Source organism: Lytechinus variegatus, chromosome 10 (genome assembly GCF_018143015.1).
Source record: "Lytechinus variegatus isolate NC3 chromosome 10, Lvar_3.0, whole genome shotgun sequence".
Lineage (NCBI taxonomy): Eukaryota > Metazoa > Echinodermata > Echinoidea > Temnopleuroida > Toxopneustidae > Lytechinus > Lytechinus variegatus.
In genome coordinates this window covers 24,508,122-24,526,627 of record NC_054749.1, presented here as the reverse complement: position 1 = coordinate 24,526,627, position 18,506 = coordinate 24,508,122, and the positions used below count along the sequence as shown (strand labels likewise).

The 18,506-nt window shown below is 36.8% G+C and overlaps 1 protein-coding gene across 1 annotated transcript; it reads left to right on the top strand.

Annotated features, from left to right (window-relative positions):
* Nucleotides 1-534: 534 nt before the first annotated feature.
* Nucleotides 535-9,860, top strand: LOC121422731 (ADP-ribosylation factor-like protein 16). Its single transcript, XM_041617908.1, has 5 exons — nucleotides 535-639; nucleotides 5,276-5,334; nucleotides 6,264-6,383; nucleotides 7,120-7,235; nucleotides 8,852-9,860. Exons 1-5 carry the CDS (start codon nucleotides 579-581, stop codon nucleotides 9,015-9,017), a joined length of 522 nt encoding a protein of 173 aa, XP_041473842.1. The 5' UTR covers nucleotides 535-578; the 3' UTR covers nucleotides 9,018-9,860.
* Nucleotides 9,861-18,506: the final 8,646 nt, after the last annotated feature.

Here is an 18,506-nt window from a genome sequence, read left to right as displayed (position 1 = left end):
GCGCATGGTTACAGGGGTTCAACTCCCCTTATATTTTGTTGATAGCAACCTTCCCGGCCCCCTCCTAATTTTTTTTGCCAAACTTTTTTATTTCATTTTGGTATAGGAAACGACCTACAATTGTGGTGAAGACCTTTTTTTTTTGGGGGGGGGTTGTCAACATTTCATTCAGCTTGAACCTCCCCTTTAAAAAATCCTGCGTATATACTATATTGCTATTAAACCTTTGTGTTATGGGCCCTGAAGACTGAATTTGGAAAGGGCACCCACCATGCAGGGCTGGGGCACGCAATTCTCTACTATTGAAAAGTAGATGAATATAAATAAATGAATAAAATATGTACATGAATAAATATATTTCAAAAATGAGTGAATTAATGAAACAAATTAATAGATGAATAAATATGTAAGTGGATGAATAAATGAGCGCATAAATTAAAAAAAAATGGAAAAAAAAATCTAAATGAATGTTTATACAGAAAATTCGGCATCTCATAATCTCTTCGCTGTCAAAACCGATCGAGCAGTACTTGTTGACATTTTGCATTCCGAATCGGAATCACTAGCTCGTTTGCAAAATGTGCTTACTTCTTGGACCTTTGGGAGTTGGAAAAACACTTATTTTGAAGCGTTTGCAAGATATCCTTTCAAAAGTTTTTATAAAGCAATCAAGTGTATAAAATGTGTGTTTTGAAAGAGGATTTCATTCGCACGCACGTACCGGTACCGAAATGGCGCTGAAGACCGTCCGAAGCGAAGGCAGCGCAGGCGAAGGAAGCGTCGCGCCCAGGCCAAGGGGGCAGCGAGTGCCTACCAACTGGCTGGATGTGATTGAGTGATTGATTGGGGGAGTATGTCTTGCGAACATAAAGTTTGAACTGAAGATTGTAAACATGACTTCAATAAAAAAATCTTACAAAACATTTCAGTTTATTGTTCCTGTTCATTGAATGAGAGGCACTAATCCAGTTTCGCATTGGCCGACTTCGAGCACATGCAAATTTCTCCACCACTCCAGGGTAATCCTCTGTTTTAGGGGTCCAAATTATTTTAGGCTGCTAACTTCAGGCAAAAGTCACAAATGCACTTACAATGAGAATAAGTCGTCCGCAAGCTAAGGCCGTGAATGTACGAGCGCGCTCGATCGCCTATCGGCCTGGCTGGTCAATTGACTGCTCTCCCGGGGAGTCAAGGCGAAAGGTGGGGGGGGGGGGGGTCCAATAGATACATTGCTATATAACACCTCCTCTGTTTGAGGGGATTTTATTTATTGTGGCATTGGGGGGTACATTTTAGGGCATAATGATGACATTGAAGGCAAGGAGAAGGGGTGGTGGCAAGAGGGGATGAACTGCTCCATTATTAAGGGGCGGAGGCACAAGGGGGGGTACAATAGATATTGCTATATTGTTCATCCCCTCTTGCCATCATCCCTTCTCCTTGCTACCAATGTCATTATTATGCCCTAAAATGTACCCCCCAATGCCACAATTAATAAAATCCCCTCAAGCAGAGGAAGTGATATATAGCAATATCTATTGGACCCCCCCCCCTTGTGCCTGCGCCCCTTAATAATGGAGCAGTTCATCCCCTCTTGCCACCACCCCTTCTCCTTGCTACCAATGTCATCATTATGCCCTAAAATGTACCCCCCAATGCCACAATTAATAAAATCCCCTCAAACAGAGGAGGTGATATATAGCAATATATATGTATCTATTGGACCCCCCCCACCTTTCGCCTTGACTCCCTGGGAGAGCAGTCAATTGACCAGCCAGGCCGATAGGCGATCGAGCGCGCTTGTTCACGGCCTTATAGCTTGCGGACGACTTATTCTCATTGTAAGTGCATTTATGACTTTTGCCTGAAGTTAGCAACCTAAAATAATTTGGACCCCTAAAACAGAGGATTACCCACTCCAGAAGTTCAGAACCACTAATTCGAATTCAATGAACATTTAATAACATTGTTCTCAGTTACATGTGTGGCAAAATAATAAGGGTGGCAATGTTTGGCTTATTTTCTCTTTTTCTATGGGACAAATGCTTGATTTTCTTACACTTTCAGTTTTCATTACAGCTATTCATCATATAACTGTCATGGCTCTTCATAAGAGCCAAGTTATATTTACATAAGACATGTAAATTTAAAAAAAAAATTTTTTCTTAATTGAAAAATGAGAATCTTCTTGCCATATTTACTTTTCACCAAAAATATGCCCAAATTTCAAGTTTTTGAGTGCCCTGGTGAATACAAAAATTATTCCCAAGTTACTAATGAAAAATAAATTGCAACTGTGGAGATTTAGCAAATTTGGTCACAAAAGTGATATTTTAATAATTTTTTAAAGGGTGTGCCATTTGCATAAAGACCCCGGGGGGCCACTTCCATTCACAAGTGGATACCATGCGCGACCATGAGGTCTCGAAAAGCACCCTAAACACGTAATTTCCATATTCTGAAAATGCACCCCTAAACAAGTATTGGCATGTGAAACCCTACCCTTAACAAGTATTGGAAACAAAACGATACTCTTGGCAAACTTCCCTGAAATGAACCCCTAAACAAGTACAGGAATGTTTTATTGTTACGGGTCCTTCGGTCGTCGGCTTTACCTTATTTGGTTTAGTACGACCCCACCTTTTACACCTCGCGCAAATCGGACTCTAAACACGTAGTGCTGGGGCAAAAAGACATCCTTTATAAAACATTTTAATTTTGTTTTATCATCTCCTCAAATTAGACCCTAAACACGTAATTTTCCTAGTGAAATAGATACCCTTTTTTCATTATTTTTGTGTTTTTGACACCCTTATCACGTTACGTACGTAACGTGCCCTGTCGTGAAAAAGACATCCTTTTTACGTGTTTTTTTGGTCGCGCATGGTATCCACTCGCCAATGTAAGTGGCCCCCCGGATAAAGACAGAAACTGTCAACATACGGAAAACCAATGCCTTGGGCATACAGTGACAATGACATGACCGAGTTGAAATGTGATTGAGGTCAACTCAACTTAAGGCCATGGCCTGGACTTGCTAGTAAGTAGTATGTCATTTGTTAATAACAAATGTCATAGTAGCAAGTCCAGGGCCTCAACTCAACTAGGAGTCGAGCTCAATAATATTTCAAATTAAGATCAATATGGCACTGGTTTTCTGAAAATATCGTGATCAGGAATGGCTGTATTTTGGCTTCGATCTCAATATCGTTCTAATCCTCAGACATTGCATTGATTGGCTGCCTTCGCCAGGATTTTAATATGGACTGGAGTCAGCGACCAAATTATGCAGCGAACAAACTGCCGCAGGCAAATCTTTTGGTTGCTAACTTCAGTCCATATAAAAATAATTTGAAGCCAAGCGAAGCGATGTCTGACTAAGAATTCAAACGAATGTCGAGATCGGAGCCGAAATACAGCCGTTCCCGATATGTTCAAAGAATGGTGTGCATATTGTTTATTGATCTCGAAAGATGACTGAGGAGAGGCATGCTATGACATTTGTGAACAATTTCTGGGGGGGGGAATTTGCTCGAAGTTGGCCAGTGGGAAGCTGCATTAGCACCTTCTTGCTTATATTCTTTAGTTTTAATCCCTAATTCTTTCTCCCAAAGAGGCAAAGCCATGCCATGACATGTCCACCTCCAACTTTCAAGTCATCTTTAAATTAAAGTATTTACTCTTTAAACTTATGAAGCTTAATTTTACACTCTTATGCCAAATATAACTTGTCACAAATAGTGTTTTTTTGCATTGTGCTGTTCTGGGCATTGGATCACAGATTTGAAAAAGGGGACAAACAGGAAAAGGGTTTTAATTTTGGGAAGCCATGTTTGTATGCCATATGTTTTTTATAGTCTCACTCAAAGTCTAGGCTTTTTAAAGTCAAATTTCTTTGTATTTAAATTGTTTTCATAACTCTACTTGAATCTGAAAATAGAATGATCTTTGTATCATAATTGCACAGTGAAAGTATAATGAACTGAATGCTCAAAAGATTTTCATTGTTTTTTTTTAGAGCCGATGTCCTGGTAAGCAGGGAATAAACTGAACATTGTGAATGCGATGTGTGGCTGCTCCAGTGATTGTTCCAGTCCTTTAAAATTCTGATGTTAACTTCCTGTAGCTTCCATGTGATTGCAACTTGTTTAATAAACTGGGAAGTTTGTTTACTTTAATCCCATATTATTATCTTTGGTCTTTTTCCATTTTGTGACTTTGGATTCAGAAACCAAGTAATATGAGGGACTGTAGCCTATCTGTTTGAACCAATCTTTTTAATAATTATGGACATGTGCTTATAAATGTAGTAAATATTATTGAAGCTAGTCTGTGTTAAAATATTCATTTTGAGGGAGTGAAATATGTGCAGTGCCCTTGCTAAATGTCTGATAAGTTTCTTTTGGAACAGTTTATTACCAGTAAATTCTATTAAAAAAAAATTAGAAATGATGTAATAAAGTCCCTGGAAAAGACGGATATTCCTGTCTATTCTGAGACTTATTGGCACCGTACATGTAGTCTAACACAGATTGTGTTTTTTCTCATGTAAAAACTGCATGGAAATTCACTTTCCACCAGCTGATAATCAACCTTGGAAGAAATGTTGTATGACTATAGATTCTAAATCTTTTGATAGAATGGTTCATTTACTCAAAATATTCTGAATCATGATAATGATTATTTTGTGCATTTTAAAAGCTTTTATGGTACAATCAACCAGCTGGAAATAGTTTTCTAGACCTTGTTTAAATGTAATTACCCCTTCAATGCGTGATTGATACAAACAATTTGAACAAGTGCTAGGAACATTTGAAAGAGTTTTACTCTCAATATGCCTGAGAAAATTTTGATTGATCCAATCAGTCGTAACTCTGGAAATCCATCAGTGTCATAATTTTTTCTACAGGAAATGTGCAAAATGTCCTTTGTAAACAAAGGAGAACACTCTGAACTGTCAAGATACATGTGCTCATGAAATTCATATCTAGAAAAAAAAGAGCAAACATGCATTTTACACGTTGACTTTGCTGGCTTTCCATAGTTGCGATTGATCAGATCATTTGCAAATCTTTGTAAGACTAGATTGTGACTAATAAACATTAGGCCTGTACATGTTATTAGTTCACTGACAGATGGATTTTGACTGTCTACATGTAGTTTAAAGAGAGTTTGTATTTAGTTGTCTTATAAACAGTAATTTTCAGATACAAGTTTTCATTCTTTGATAATTACCATGATAGTAAAAGTCATAGTTCCTTGACAGAAAGTTTACTTTATTCTACAAAAGGTTCGTTTGAAAATCTGAATGATGCTCCATCAACAATACCAACGGTAAGTATCTAAATATGTTTTACATGGAAGAGCTACATGTACAGTACCCCACCCTATTCATGGACATGGATTAGCCTTTAGGATCTGCAGTACATGTAATTTACTTTTCCATTTTTTATCTGGTTGGAGTTTTTTGTAAACAAAATGTTATTATTGCTTTCCATTTTTTTAGAGAGAATTTTCACTTGATATTTTCTATCCCAGTCTCCAGGGTGTTGGTTATGATACAGCAAGGGTAATGATGACAATTAACACTAATGATAACTTAAGTTCAAGTTGAGTTTATTTATTCAAAACCAAAAACATCACATCATAATCAAAATAGATATACTACAAAGTAATTGAGTACATAAACATTATAACATTTTAGCACAGACAAATTGGTTTTAGGACCCCTTTAAAAGCAAAGCTTGTGAGTAGGGCCCTGGAATGTTTATGATTATTAACATGAAATATAGGATATACTAATCTGCAAGATACAAAAGGAGAGAAAAAAATATATAATAAGGTTAAGATGCTAAAAATAGAATGGAAAACTATTACAAACACACATATACAGACTAAATTGTGCAATGTACTTTTTATTATATAATTAAAAAAAATACAGTAATATTTCACTGTTAATCAGAGAATGGGAGAAAAGTATTGTCCCTAATAAAATTAAAATCAAATCTGCCGAATTAAGTGAATTACATTGCAAATTACACTATAGCTCAATAATAAAAATGATAATCATGTAGTATTAATAATAATGATCTTAATAGTGGTAATATTTAAGAATGATAATTGATGATAAGAATGATATGAATGAGAATGAATATTAGCTCTGATTTTAATTATTTAAAAAAAAGGGGAGTGAGTAAAAAACATACTTGAGCATAATTTCTTCGATTAATTTTGAATATTTTTGTTGCTTTATTCTTTTGAAGGTTGGTACAAACCTAACCAATGTTCAGCTCAACAAGAAGATAGAGGTTAGAGTGAGAGAATTAGGAGGCATGATGGCACCTATCTGGCCTAACTACTTCACTGATAGTTCTATAGTGCTGGTAAGTGTAAAGACATATATTGGGCATTGCATGAGACTAATGTTCCATTCCAATATCAAGCATTGATTGAACACAAATTTGCAGTTGATTGATTTGCATTCGATTTCAACATAAATTTATTGCAATGACCACATTTGATTCAGGGAAATATGCTTGATTGGTTATGTCATACCAAAATCCAGAAAACAGGCCGGTTTTGACTCTTTAACCGTTTGCCCCCGTCTTTGGAACAAACTCCCTCTATCTCTCTGAAAACTCTCTTCTCTAGACCTCTTCAATAAACATCTCAAAACACACTTATATAACCATAAACCTCAGCTTATGCCATCAACAGCGCTTTGTATCCTCTGGGAAAAAGCGCTATATAAATCCAATTATTATTAGTAGTAGTAAGTTAAGGTTTATTTCAAGGCACCATTTGACCGAGTCTGATCGAGTTTTGAATAAATTGACCATGGGTACTCAAAGTGACACAGATATAATAGACGATTGTCTTAATTTGAGTGCTCAAACTATTGTAATTGTCAGGGAATAAGTTTTCTTTATTAAAACATGAGCCAAAAAGTTACACTATCATCACAATTGTTTGCCTGCAGTAAAATGACATTTAAAACCATGGTTTGCATATAGGTCAGTGTACAGCTAACATACATGGAAGATGTACTTCACAAGCTCATTGAATTAGGATAAATGTCGTCTGATGCCCATTTTTGTGTTTTACTTGCTTCCCTTTCAGTATGTAGTTGATGTATCAAACATGTCCCAGGTGTCCAGTGCATGTATCCAGCTTCTTCAAGTACTGACTGATCCCAAACTACAAAATGCTTCCATCTTGGTCGTTCTGAATAAAAGGTTAGTTTCAAGGTAAAGTTTCAGTCTCTGTTTCGTAGTTTGTTTGTTCCGCTGGACCAGGCAAGCGTTTCATCAACATTTTCATCTGACAAGTTGTCAGATCTGACAACTTTCCTTGATTTTGATTGGCTGAGACGCACTGTTACTATGGTAACTGTCAGATAAAACCGAAATTGTCTAACAGGTCCTTTCATGAGATGCTCCCCAGATCTTAATTCACAGAAATCCCTTCATAGACTGAAGTCCTTCTTCCATGCTCTACCGGGAACATACAAGTTTATAGATCTAATTCATGAAACTTGGGACAAAAGAGTAACCATGCATCGCTGAATATCTTGTGCGTGTTTTAGGTCACATGACCAAAATCAAAGGTCATAGGGTCAATGAACTTTGGCTGTGTTGGGGGTGTTTGTTGAATTGGCATCATAACTTAGAAAGTTTATGGATCTACACAGGTAGTTCATGAAACAGACATAAGGGCAATCAAGTATGAATGATTGTTTTGCACATGTCTTAGGTCACATGATCATGGTCAGTGGTCATGTAAGGTCCGTGGACATAGTATTTTATTATCATAATAGTGTTTTCTTTTGTGAATAATTATTGAATAGCTATTTTCAAAGTCAGCACTGCTGCTACATGTATATCGAATTGTGTAATGCAGGCAAGACTGCTAGAGGCATTCCACTTGTAAATTATAGTTACCATTACTGCATCTTTTGTCATTGAAATATAGGTTTGTAAATGATTAAGTTTTGAAAATAGCCAGAATCTAGACCATCAGCACCACCTTCATAAAATTAGATAACAAAATAAGATTCATCTTGCAATTAGAACCCCTGCTTTTTATAGGGGAATAATACATTGAGTCTGTATGTAATGGGTCTCTCAAAGTGTGTGCGAGATGGTGAGCTGTCTTTGTACTCCTGAGATAAAAAAAAATGTTAAAAATCTTGATTTGCAAGCAGATGGATTTCAGCTTTCAAGATTCAAGATAGTCTGTATTTAGTTTCATAGGGAGTGAACTGTAACTTTCTGATTTGAATTTTTATTCTGTGATAGTTCCATAGTAACAGTCGATAGACAGTACTTCCCAGCCAGTCAATTATAGGAATGATATCTTCATATACTGTGCAATGGTTTATTTTCATTTGGTCCAATGCCAATTCGTCCAATCGCCAACTAGTCTACTATCCTTTGGTCTACCATCAATTCGTCCAATATCCACATGGTCTAATTGCCATTTCGTCTAATAAACAGTTGGACCGATAGCCATGTAGTCCATATACCATTGGTCAAATTAGAATAAGTGTTAACTGGGCAAAATTAATGAAAATAAAACAAATATTAGACAAACTGGTTATGAGACAAAATGGTCATAGATGAACTGGTGATGAGACAAAGTGATGATTGGACCAAATGGTTATTGGACCAAATGGTTATTGGACCAAATGTTTGTTAGACGAAATGTCGATGGACAGAATGGCATTAGACCAAATGAAGGTAGACCATGTGGTGAGTGGACGAGTTGGACAAATTGGCAATTTACCCTGTGCCATGTCGTAAAGGTCATCTCCAAAAGTTCACCAGATTCTTCCATTACTCATCACCCACAGTGACCTACCTCTTCCAATGAGCATGCAACAGATCCGATCCCTGCTTCATCTGGATGACATAGCAAACTCGGCTAGCCAGAGGATAGAGGTTTTACAGGTCAGTGCACTCACAGGTCAAGGGTTAGATGAGGTCGTCAGGTGGCTCAGCTCCAATGCTAAGGGATAAGATACTTCTCGTCTACTTTTTTGTTGCACTGTGTATATTCATATGTTTACATTTAAAGGCCTGGTCCCACTGGCCGATGGACACAAAACATATTCATAACGAATAGTAAAAAGGATAGGATAGGATAGTAACAAGCAAAATTTTGGGGTGGTTTCATCCGTTGTCAATGGACAAAATGGGCGAACAATGAAATCACAGTGGACAAATGCTGGATGGATATAGAGCGTATGAAACATGAATGCAAAGAGTACACAATGGATTCATAATGTTTTCCAATGGACGGCGAGATTCTTTTCCGTTTAACATTCTCTCTGCATTCACGGGTGCGGTGGGACCAAGCCTTAAATACATATCTTTTAATCTGTAAATAATGCTGTACAGTATTTATGATGTACATATATTTCTGTAGTAAAGGCTGCAAATTTGTCCATTGACAACTGAAAGCTTTTGTTTTCATCTTATATCCGTGTATACAGCTCATAGAGGGATGTGATGAATATGGGTTTTGAATTTTGTTTTATGTGCAATAGTTGTGGTTTACAATATTTTTTTATTTTTATATGCACTTTCATAAGCCTTCCATCAGATTATTTTGTCCTCTTTTCAAATCACAGGGCCGTGTAACACAGAAAAGTTTTTGTTTTGGGATTCATCATAATACAGATTTTTTCTTTGATTGCATTGAGCATTGTTTGGAATTAAATTTCAAAATATTGATAGTGTGATCAACTGTGTCTTGGGTCCCAGGGCCCTATATCACAAAAGTTAACGATTGGCAGTATATTTTATTTGTACGCTTGATTTCACACAATGAACAGTGTAATCAACTATAAAATCTTTTTTTCTTTCTTTCAAAAATACTTTGTATTTTGTTATTTGTAACTCATCTACTTTCTCACAAACAATCCTTAATTAAGGTTCTAACTGAAACATGTTTAAGATTAGCTTGTCTTTTATGACTATTTATAAAGTAATGAATTTAATTTTCAATGCCATGATGGGCCATCTAGAGGTCAAATTGATAAAATGTATTCCATCCCAGTGGTTGGTCCAAGGAAGTAGATAGATTAGCTATGGTGGCTTGTGAATATGGTACTATGTAATCTTAAAGAAGTGTAAAAGAAGTATTCAACTCCACTCATTCCCTGCCCCTTTTTATACCCCTGATTAAAATAATGTCGCTTGGTGACTTGGCATTTGAACACACACATTCATTCTTTATTCTTTTCATCAAACCTAGAATAGCTTAAAGCCTTGGCTTAAACATTTCCTCTTAAAACTTGAAATGGGTATTCTTACCAGGCGTGATTCTGGTTATGATTTCCTCTCAATCATTCAGAGGGATGTGATGTATATGGGTTTTGAATTTAGTTTTATGTGCAATAGCTTTGGTTGAAAGTATTTTTTTATTTTTATATGCACTTTCATAAGCCTTCCATCTGATTTTTTTTGTCCTTTTTGTTATACGCCCGTCTTGACGGGACATATTATGGTATCGCGCTCGGTGTCCGTCCGTCCGTCTGTCTCAAGCTGCTCAAACTTGCAGTTATTGGCTAGTCTCTTTATTTCTGTTCAGAACTTAGCAAAATTTTCACATCATGTTGGTGGCAGGTATTGAACAGATACTTATTTACTATCCTTTAGTAATGAATCCTGGAGCTGCTAAAAATCACCGGCTTTGGCTAGTTTCTTTATTTCTGTTTCTCATTTTGCAAGGTGTAAGGAACTTACATCTTGGTTGCGTGAACTGAAGTGTTCTCTCTCTGCAGATGTCTCCAACATTACAAAGAACAGATGTCCTTCTTGAGCCTTGGCACATACACCATTGTCAGCTGGGTCCTTGCTCCATCTTTCAAGCACTACATGTAGTTCATGGACAGAAACAATGTATTGTTCTAAAGCTGGTTGAGATCACTTTCTTGATTAATGTGTTAAAATCTTTACCTCCAGCTACTTGAGCAAGCCAAGAGAACAAATTACACCCTCTTCATCCATGTCCTCAGGTATCCCGAAGAATTGTAGGCAGTTTCTTCTAGCGAACTGCTCCTGAGTATGAAGCACCTTGTTGGTATGGCAGAGCTACTCTTTCTTTTGAAGGTCCTCCTTCAGACTTCAGTTCCTAAGCCGACGCATCTTTCCCTTTCTCAAACTCAAAAAGCCTCCCCTCGTGCCTTTATTACATTTAAACCAATTAATTAACCAACTTATCATTCTTTTGCCCTTGAGACATATACATGTATCGTCATTACAAATTATTTTTACCATGACTATTTGATTCTACATGGCTACAGAAACTCTCTTTTAGCAACATATATTATGGGTAACGCTTGCCTTAGGACTATGGGGGGGGAGACGAGAAACTCCTTTTTGGCTGAAAAAATTTCTAGCCTTTTTCTTCCAGACTCTGCATCATCGTTATGACGGGCAATGTCTGCATCACCGTCATACTGGTTTATGATCTGGGTGAACTCGTTCGGGACCATATCCCACAGGGGGATGGAGAGGTCTGTCGGTTGCTTTGGCGGCTCTCCTCCCGTCATATTATTCTTCTTTGTAATATACTCCGTCCATTCTGCCTTCCCAGCAAGCTTGACTCGCTTCCATATGTCCTGAATCTCTTTTAAGCTCCTTATCATTTTGCTTGTACAAGTTTAGCACCATCTTTATGAAGTAAGATATTCCTCTGTCTGTAAAAAAATCTTTTTAGAGTGTAGTTACTTGTTAAGATTGCTTTACTTCAGTAAATGTGTGCGACCAATTGTCACTTGGTCAGACACACATTGTGACAATGAATGAGGAGCATGTTTGTGACGTTTTCGCAACTCTCCCCTCTTTAATTCTCTTCGTCTAGACTTTGCATAGCTATGTTCAGAGATATTAGCCCCTTTCACTGGACGGCCAGTTATCAAAGCTCTCCTTCCTCCAAGCGCTGCCTTTTGCCTTGCCACAGCCGTTGGTTGAACACCTATCTTCTTCGAGGTCAGCAGGTATTTGTTGCGTATCCGTTGGGCAGAACATGTAGAAACTGCTCCATTATACTTTCCAAAGGTACAGAGTGACTAAATCAAGGTACTGTCTGTTTTTGTCCTTTCAAACTGTGAGAGAAATGAATTCAAAGGCCATGTGAACGTTTCGGGATCTGTCATGACCTTCCTCTGAAGTATCTCACTCATGTTCTTGATTCTATTGGCCATCTCTTCGCTTTCCTTCTTCTTCTTGCTTGTTCTAGATCCATTTCGCTCTCTGTCGAAACTGTTTTGTAGATTTTGTTGCAAGGAAAGGGATTTAACTCTAAGAACTTGAGGATCCTGGACGGTGTCCTGGACTGCTACATCTTGGACTTCATCAGATATAGGTCCACTGGAGCGTTATCGTGAGCAGGCAGTGACATATCCTCTTCTATATCCAAGCTCCCAAACCCTGATTCACATTTTCTCGTTCTGATGTAATGATAAAAAACGAATAAGAGAAATATCAAAGATTGCAATCACAAATTCATATCATATAGACCTCAGTTTGTATTGTCTATAAAACTGCTACCCTCTCCCTTCTAAATACAGTCAGGACATACGTGACTGTCTCCTGTGTGCCTCTACTTTTAAAAAGAATAATTCATAGTTACCCCAGGGAGTGGAGGATGTGCATGCATTGTGTGCGGGAATGACTAATTGAATCCGATGACCATGGTGATAATATATCTGTAAGCGCTTTGATAAATTATGTACATTGTAATATGTCTTAAGCGCATTATAAATAACCAGATAATTATTATTAGATCTTTGAGACCCTTGACATATCCAAAATGTCATTAAATGATAATATTAGTAAGTATAAAGTATAAAAGTTTTTGAAATATACCTGTTGCTATGGTATAGTAGGTCTTCTTCAGTTGAGGTGAATGCCTTGGTAGGAAGTTGTTACTTTGCAGACGGTAGGCTGTCATGACTGCCTGTTGGTGTTTGCATGGACCACCAGTGTTACCCATAGGACATGTACATGTGGAAAGCTCCATATTCACATGGTAGACGTTCCCCCAGCAGTACTTGGTACTGTGTTTCATCATCCTGTGGTAGAAAAAGTAATTTTGATAAATAGGGAGGTTGATGAGGAAAGTGGTGTAGCTTGCTCATAGAAATGGATTTGCGTCTTGTTGGATACCTGTTAACCATTATCCATATTTAATATAATACTGATTATTTTATAATGATCTTGAAAAATTCATCGATACTAAAATTAGGTTTTATATATAGTTATATTTTTTTTCATTTGAAGTTTATTGACCCCTAAATGACCTTTGACATTCGCACTAGAACTTTCATTTATAGATTTCTTTCTCCCAGCATCGCCACTATTGTGTCCTGGTCTTTTGCTGTGATGACACCTTAGATCCACCTGTATAGAATACACCACAGGGGGGAAAATAGAATTTAACATTTCATTTTAAAAGCTAAAAATGACCTGAAGAATATTTAATACCTTTTGAAATAGTAGGCTAAAAAGATTGGTAAGAACCTATAACTTGAAACATACAACCCAGTGGTTTGAATTCAAATGTCATTTATATACTGTGTAACACAAAGATTATGATCAATAATAAATCAAAATCTTTTGATTGGTTCACTCCTATTGTATAATGCAAGAAGCACATGCAACAGGGATACTGATTGGCAACTATTGATTTGCAACTGATTCTCTTTGTTGCAGGGCACTAGACTTCTTATTCGATGTGTATATCTAACAGATCAACATCCCACAAAACAAATTGATAGGCTATTAAATATAAAAATATTAAATATCTCTTAGTCTTGCTCTCTGTCATCTCAAGTTACTAAAGATCCATGTTTTCTATTGGGCCAAAGCACAAACTGGGGATCAGTAGTCTATTCATATTTTGAAAACTTTGAAAAAAAATCGGACACCACTGCATTAATATTTTCTGTACTTTCTAGTTCCACTTGTCCTGAAGAAAATTGCCAGGTAAATCTTACTTTGTATCTGTTGTAATGACATGAATCTGGATAAGTCTTAGACTTTCGCTATGTCAAATTAGAGGCCTGCTGAAATTCTTCTAACCACTTCTGAACTTCAGTTTTCCGTTGTTAGAGTCATTCTTATGACACTTCTGAAATTGTCATCAGTGGGCTGAATATCACAGAGTTCATGCTGATAGTCTGTTGGAAGCATTGCCTGTAAATGTTACAAGGATAAAGAAGCAGATTGAGATTTAGAGTTGTACATTTATAGTATGCAATCTTGTATTAATTTAAATTAGTCTGGTATTGCTTTTAATTAACCCTGCAACAGATCTAGATCTGAGAATCAAAATAAAAAACCTTTCCTCAAGATTAGCTTGAGCAACTTCCATTTCTAGTTCTCCAATTCCATCCTCACCACTGCAACAAATCTGACACCTCAACAATGGCATGTTCGACGAGTAACATCAGCATAAATCCAATTCAAATTATTGTTGATCGACTTAAAATTTAATATTAAAGTTCTATAGAGCAATCTACTGTACACGTGCACCACTGGGCCTTGTGTACAGCTAGGATCTAGATCTAACTTTACATATGGCAGCCCAATTCTAGCTTCCAACATTAACACATTGAATGTACCATGCGGGGTTCGATTTATAGTAACCTACAGTGTATCTCCTTTATAAAACGTCATGATATAATATAAGTTAGTAGTCAACTGGTTAAACCTTGAACCGGGACCTTGAACAATAAAAACTTCAATGGAATCAAAACTTCCCACAAATCAGGCAAGAGTTCAGCTGTGTGACCTCGATTTATCCATATAAACCCCTCAAAATAAGTTCTGCAACTGAAGTTTGAGTGCTAATAAATTTCTTAGTGAACCATCATCATATGTAAAAGTTGTACCATTGGAAAGTATGATTATTTCTCTTTACAATCATGTGTCTTTTGTAATGCTAGTGTTATCATGAAATACACAGACATGATAAATATGCAGCAATGTAAAAAATGAAATGTTGCAAAATTGATTGCCATCTCATGTTTGAGTTCTGCAACTCAAACTGCAAGTTTGAGTGCCAATAAATTTCTTGATGTGCCATCATCATGTGTAAAAGTGATATCTTTAGAAAGCATGATTATTCTCCTTTACAATCATGTGTCATTTGTAATGCTAGTGTTATCAGGAAATACACAGACATGATAATACGCAGCAATGTTAGAAATGAAATGTTGCAAAATGCGTCGTTTCCAATAGCGAATTTCCAATTGTTTCGAGGATGGACCGAGTGCATTCACTGTCACCGGCCGGCCTGCATGGTGGAAATTCTATAGAAATGGAGACTCTTGTTAGAAATCAATGCACTTTGCAACATTTCACTTCTGACTTTTCTCAATGTTCATGGTGACTGCATATTCCATGATTACATAATCACAGCAAATGGCATGTCATTGTAAAGAGGAATAATTCAGCTTTCCAATGAAACCAGTTTCATCTTTTATACTTCATTAACCAAACAGATATCATCCCCCAAAACTGAGTTGCAAAACTTTTTTTGAGGGGTTTATATATATATAGTCTTTGCATTCTAGTCCTTAAAATATTAATTCATATTTTGTGCAGCAAGATATTTCGTAGTATATCTAGATTTAATCTTGGATTAATAAGTTATTAATCCAAGATATTGTGAGCGTTTAAATGCTGCTTATGTTATTGTAGGGTGGCTACTGGAGTTAGAGTTAGGGTTCACTACACAGGTGTTAACTAGTGTCATAAATTACACAGAGAAGTTTCTCTATTCAAAGGCTAGGGTGGAACTACCTGAGAGCACATGGCCCACTTTATTTCTGCCTTCTTTCCAAAATCATAGTCATCCAATTAACATAAACATCAACCAATCAAAAAGTAGTGTGTCCTCTGGGTGGACACACTCTATCTATAATACATGAAACAAAGGATAAATCAGATAACCAATAAGGCATCATGGTCTACACTGGCGACTTGCGGTTTGAAAGGAGCTTCAGTGATGAAGGATGCTGCATAGGGCTTTGGTGCAATGCTCTTTCCATCCTTACTGCAATTTGTAACGCCTCTATTGTCTTTGCACCATGCTCTCGAACCTTCAACTGAAGAAATGGGTCAAGACCTGCAATGAAGCGTCTTAGATTCTCACCATTCCTTGCTTTCTCTTCATAATCCAGAAATGCCTCTAATACAAGTTTCTGTACAACTGCAGCATAAACTTCTAAGGGTTCCTCAGTTGCTCTGGGTCTAGCTGCTGCATACGTCCTAAAAATGTCTAGGAAACCTTTTCTTGAAAAGACTTGAGAGAATCTTGATTTAGCTGCATCATAGTTATTTTTCACATCTGTGGGCATACCATCCCATAATGAGAATGCTGCGCCACCTAAGCGGGTTGGAAGAAACACTTCCTTCTTCAGGCCAGAAGTCGACCCGACGCATCTAGAGCGACTTGAAATCTCTTTACCCACTGTTGAAAATCAGCGTCATGTTCTCCTGTAAAAACTTCAGGGAGCTCCAGGCGAAACATCATGAAATAGTAACAGCGAGGAAGAATATAGGCGTAAATAAAAGTAGAAGTCTCACCAGAGTAGATGACAATAAGTGTGAAGACAATTTCTATCTCTGCAGAAAATAAGATATTCCAGAGTAGAGAGATCCAATAAGTTCTCACAATGATAATGGAGTAAATAATCACTGTAAGTATCCAATGAAGTACACAGTCATGGAGTATCCAAGTATCCAATGATGCACGAAATAGAGAGATTCCACAAAGTATCCAAAGTGATGAAGGGAGAAAACATCCAAAATAATCACGATGAAGGGAGAAAATCATAAATGACCAGCAAGAAAACACTAGAACACCGCTGCTACCAGATGTAGGGTGGCTACTGGAGTTAGAGTTAGGGTTCACTACACAGGTGTTAACTAGTGTCATAAATTACACAGAGAAGTTTCTCTATTCAAGGCTATGGTGGAACTACCTGAGAGCACATGGCCCACCTTATTTCTGCCTTCTTTCCAAAATCATAGTCATCCAATTAACACAAACATCAACCAAACAAAAAGTCGAATGTCCTCTGGGTGGACTCACTCTATAGACCAGTTTGTAATTACTTCATGGACAATTTTGGTCAAATGACCTTTCATTTCTTTCATCATGATAGGCAGATTTCAAAGCAAGATATTACGTAAGCTTGCCTTACATAGCAGGATGAAGAAATTGAATAGACCAGGTGACTAGAATAGCACATAAATGAACACTTAATGAAGGCATTTGTTGCATCCCTTCTTTGAATGCATATCTTAGCATGTTGCACAATGTACTTTGCAAACTGTGAAATACCAGTCGTTCGTGGAAGCATTGTAGTTTTTTGTGGATGTAAATGAAAACGACAATTCATAAGAATATATGAATAATCAAGACATCAAAGTTGGTTCTTATCTCATTAGATTTTAAAGCACCATGTCATTTTAGTACAAATGACCTTCTTCTGATCATGCACAGAAAGGAACTACAAACTGGCTTATTTATAATACATGAAACAAAGGATAAATCAGATAACCAATCAGGAAGTAGTGCATGAAGCATAAAAGAAATCAATAGCCAATCAGCAAGAAGTGTGTATAGTGTATCAATGTGTGTGTAACAGAACATACAGAGAATCAATGAATTGAGGCATGTAATCCAGGTCAACTCCATGTCTAGCTAAACAAAGAAGTGAAATTTACAAAGACTGAGCAGATGAATTGAATTGCATCTAACATTCCAACTTGTTTAAAGAAAGTTCTCTGACCTATAGAATATTGAAATGAATCTAACCTGTACATGAAAGTTCTCTGACATATGGAAATAAGGCTCTACATTATCATTGACAGTTCTTTCGTCTTGAATTGTATTCTTTTCTCATCTTATTAAAAAAAAGAATATTGTATTAATAACTACAATATTCTTTTTTTTTTATTAAGATGAGGAAAGAATACAATTCAAGACGAAAGAACTGTCAATGATAACATAAGCAGCATTTAAATTCTCACAATAAACATGGCCTCTATTCAAGTGTATTTAGCGAGTCGGATTGCGAAGCGAATCGCTCATGAATAATTCATGATTCTTCAGTGGCCATCCTACGGTTTAAAAATTCGCTCCCCGGCGTGGCGTTTGCACAAATCCCACATTTTGCACATGTATACCGTTGTTGGCACATATTCTGGTGTTTGCACATAACACAACTCCACATGGCTTCAAGTGTGGATACCCCAAATTTTTGTTTTCTTGAAAACAGCAAATTCATTTATAGTTGTCATTTGTCAACGGATGGTATGTTTATAACTGGTTTTTAGTATTAAGTACTGAAAAAAAGAAGGATACTGGCAGTTTCATGCAAAAGACAGATTTCTTAAGTTTGAGTTTTATTTGATGTCCTATAGGGTACATGTATATTTGAAAATACAAATTTCCTCACTAAAATACTGATTTTCAGCTTTTTA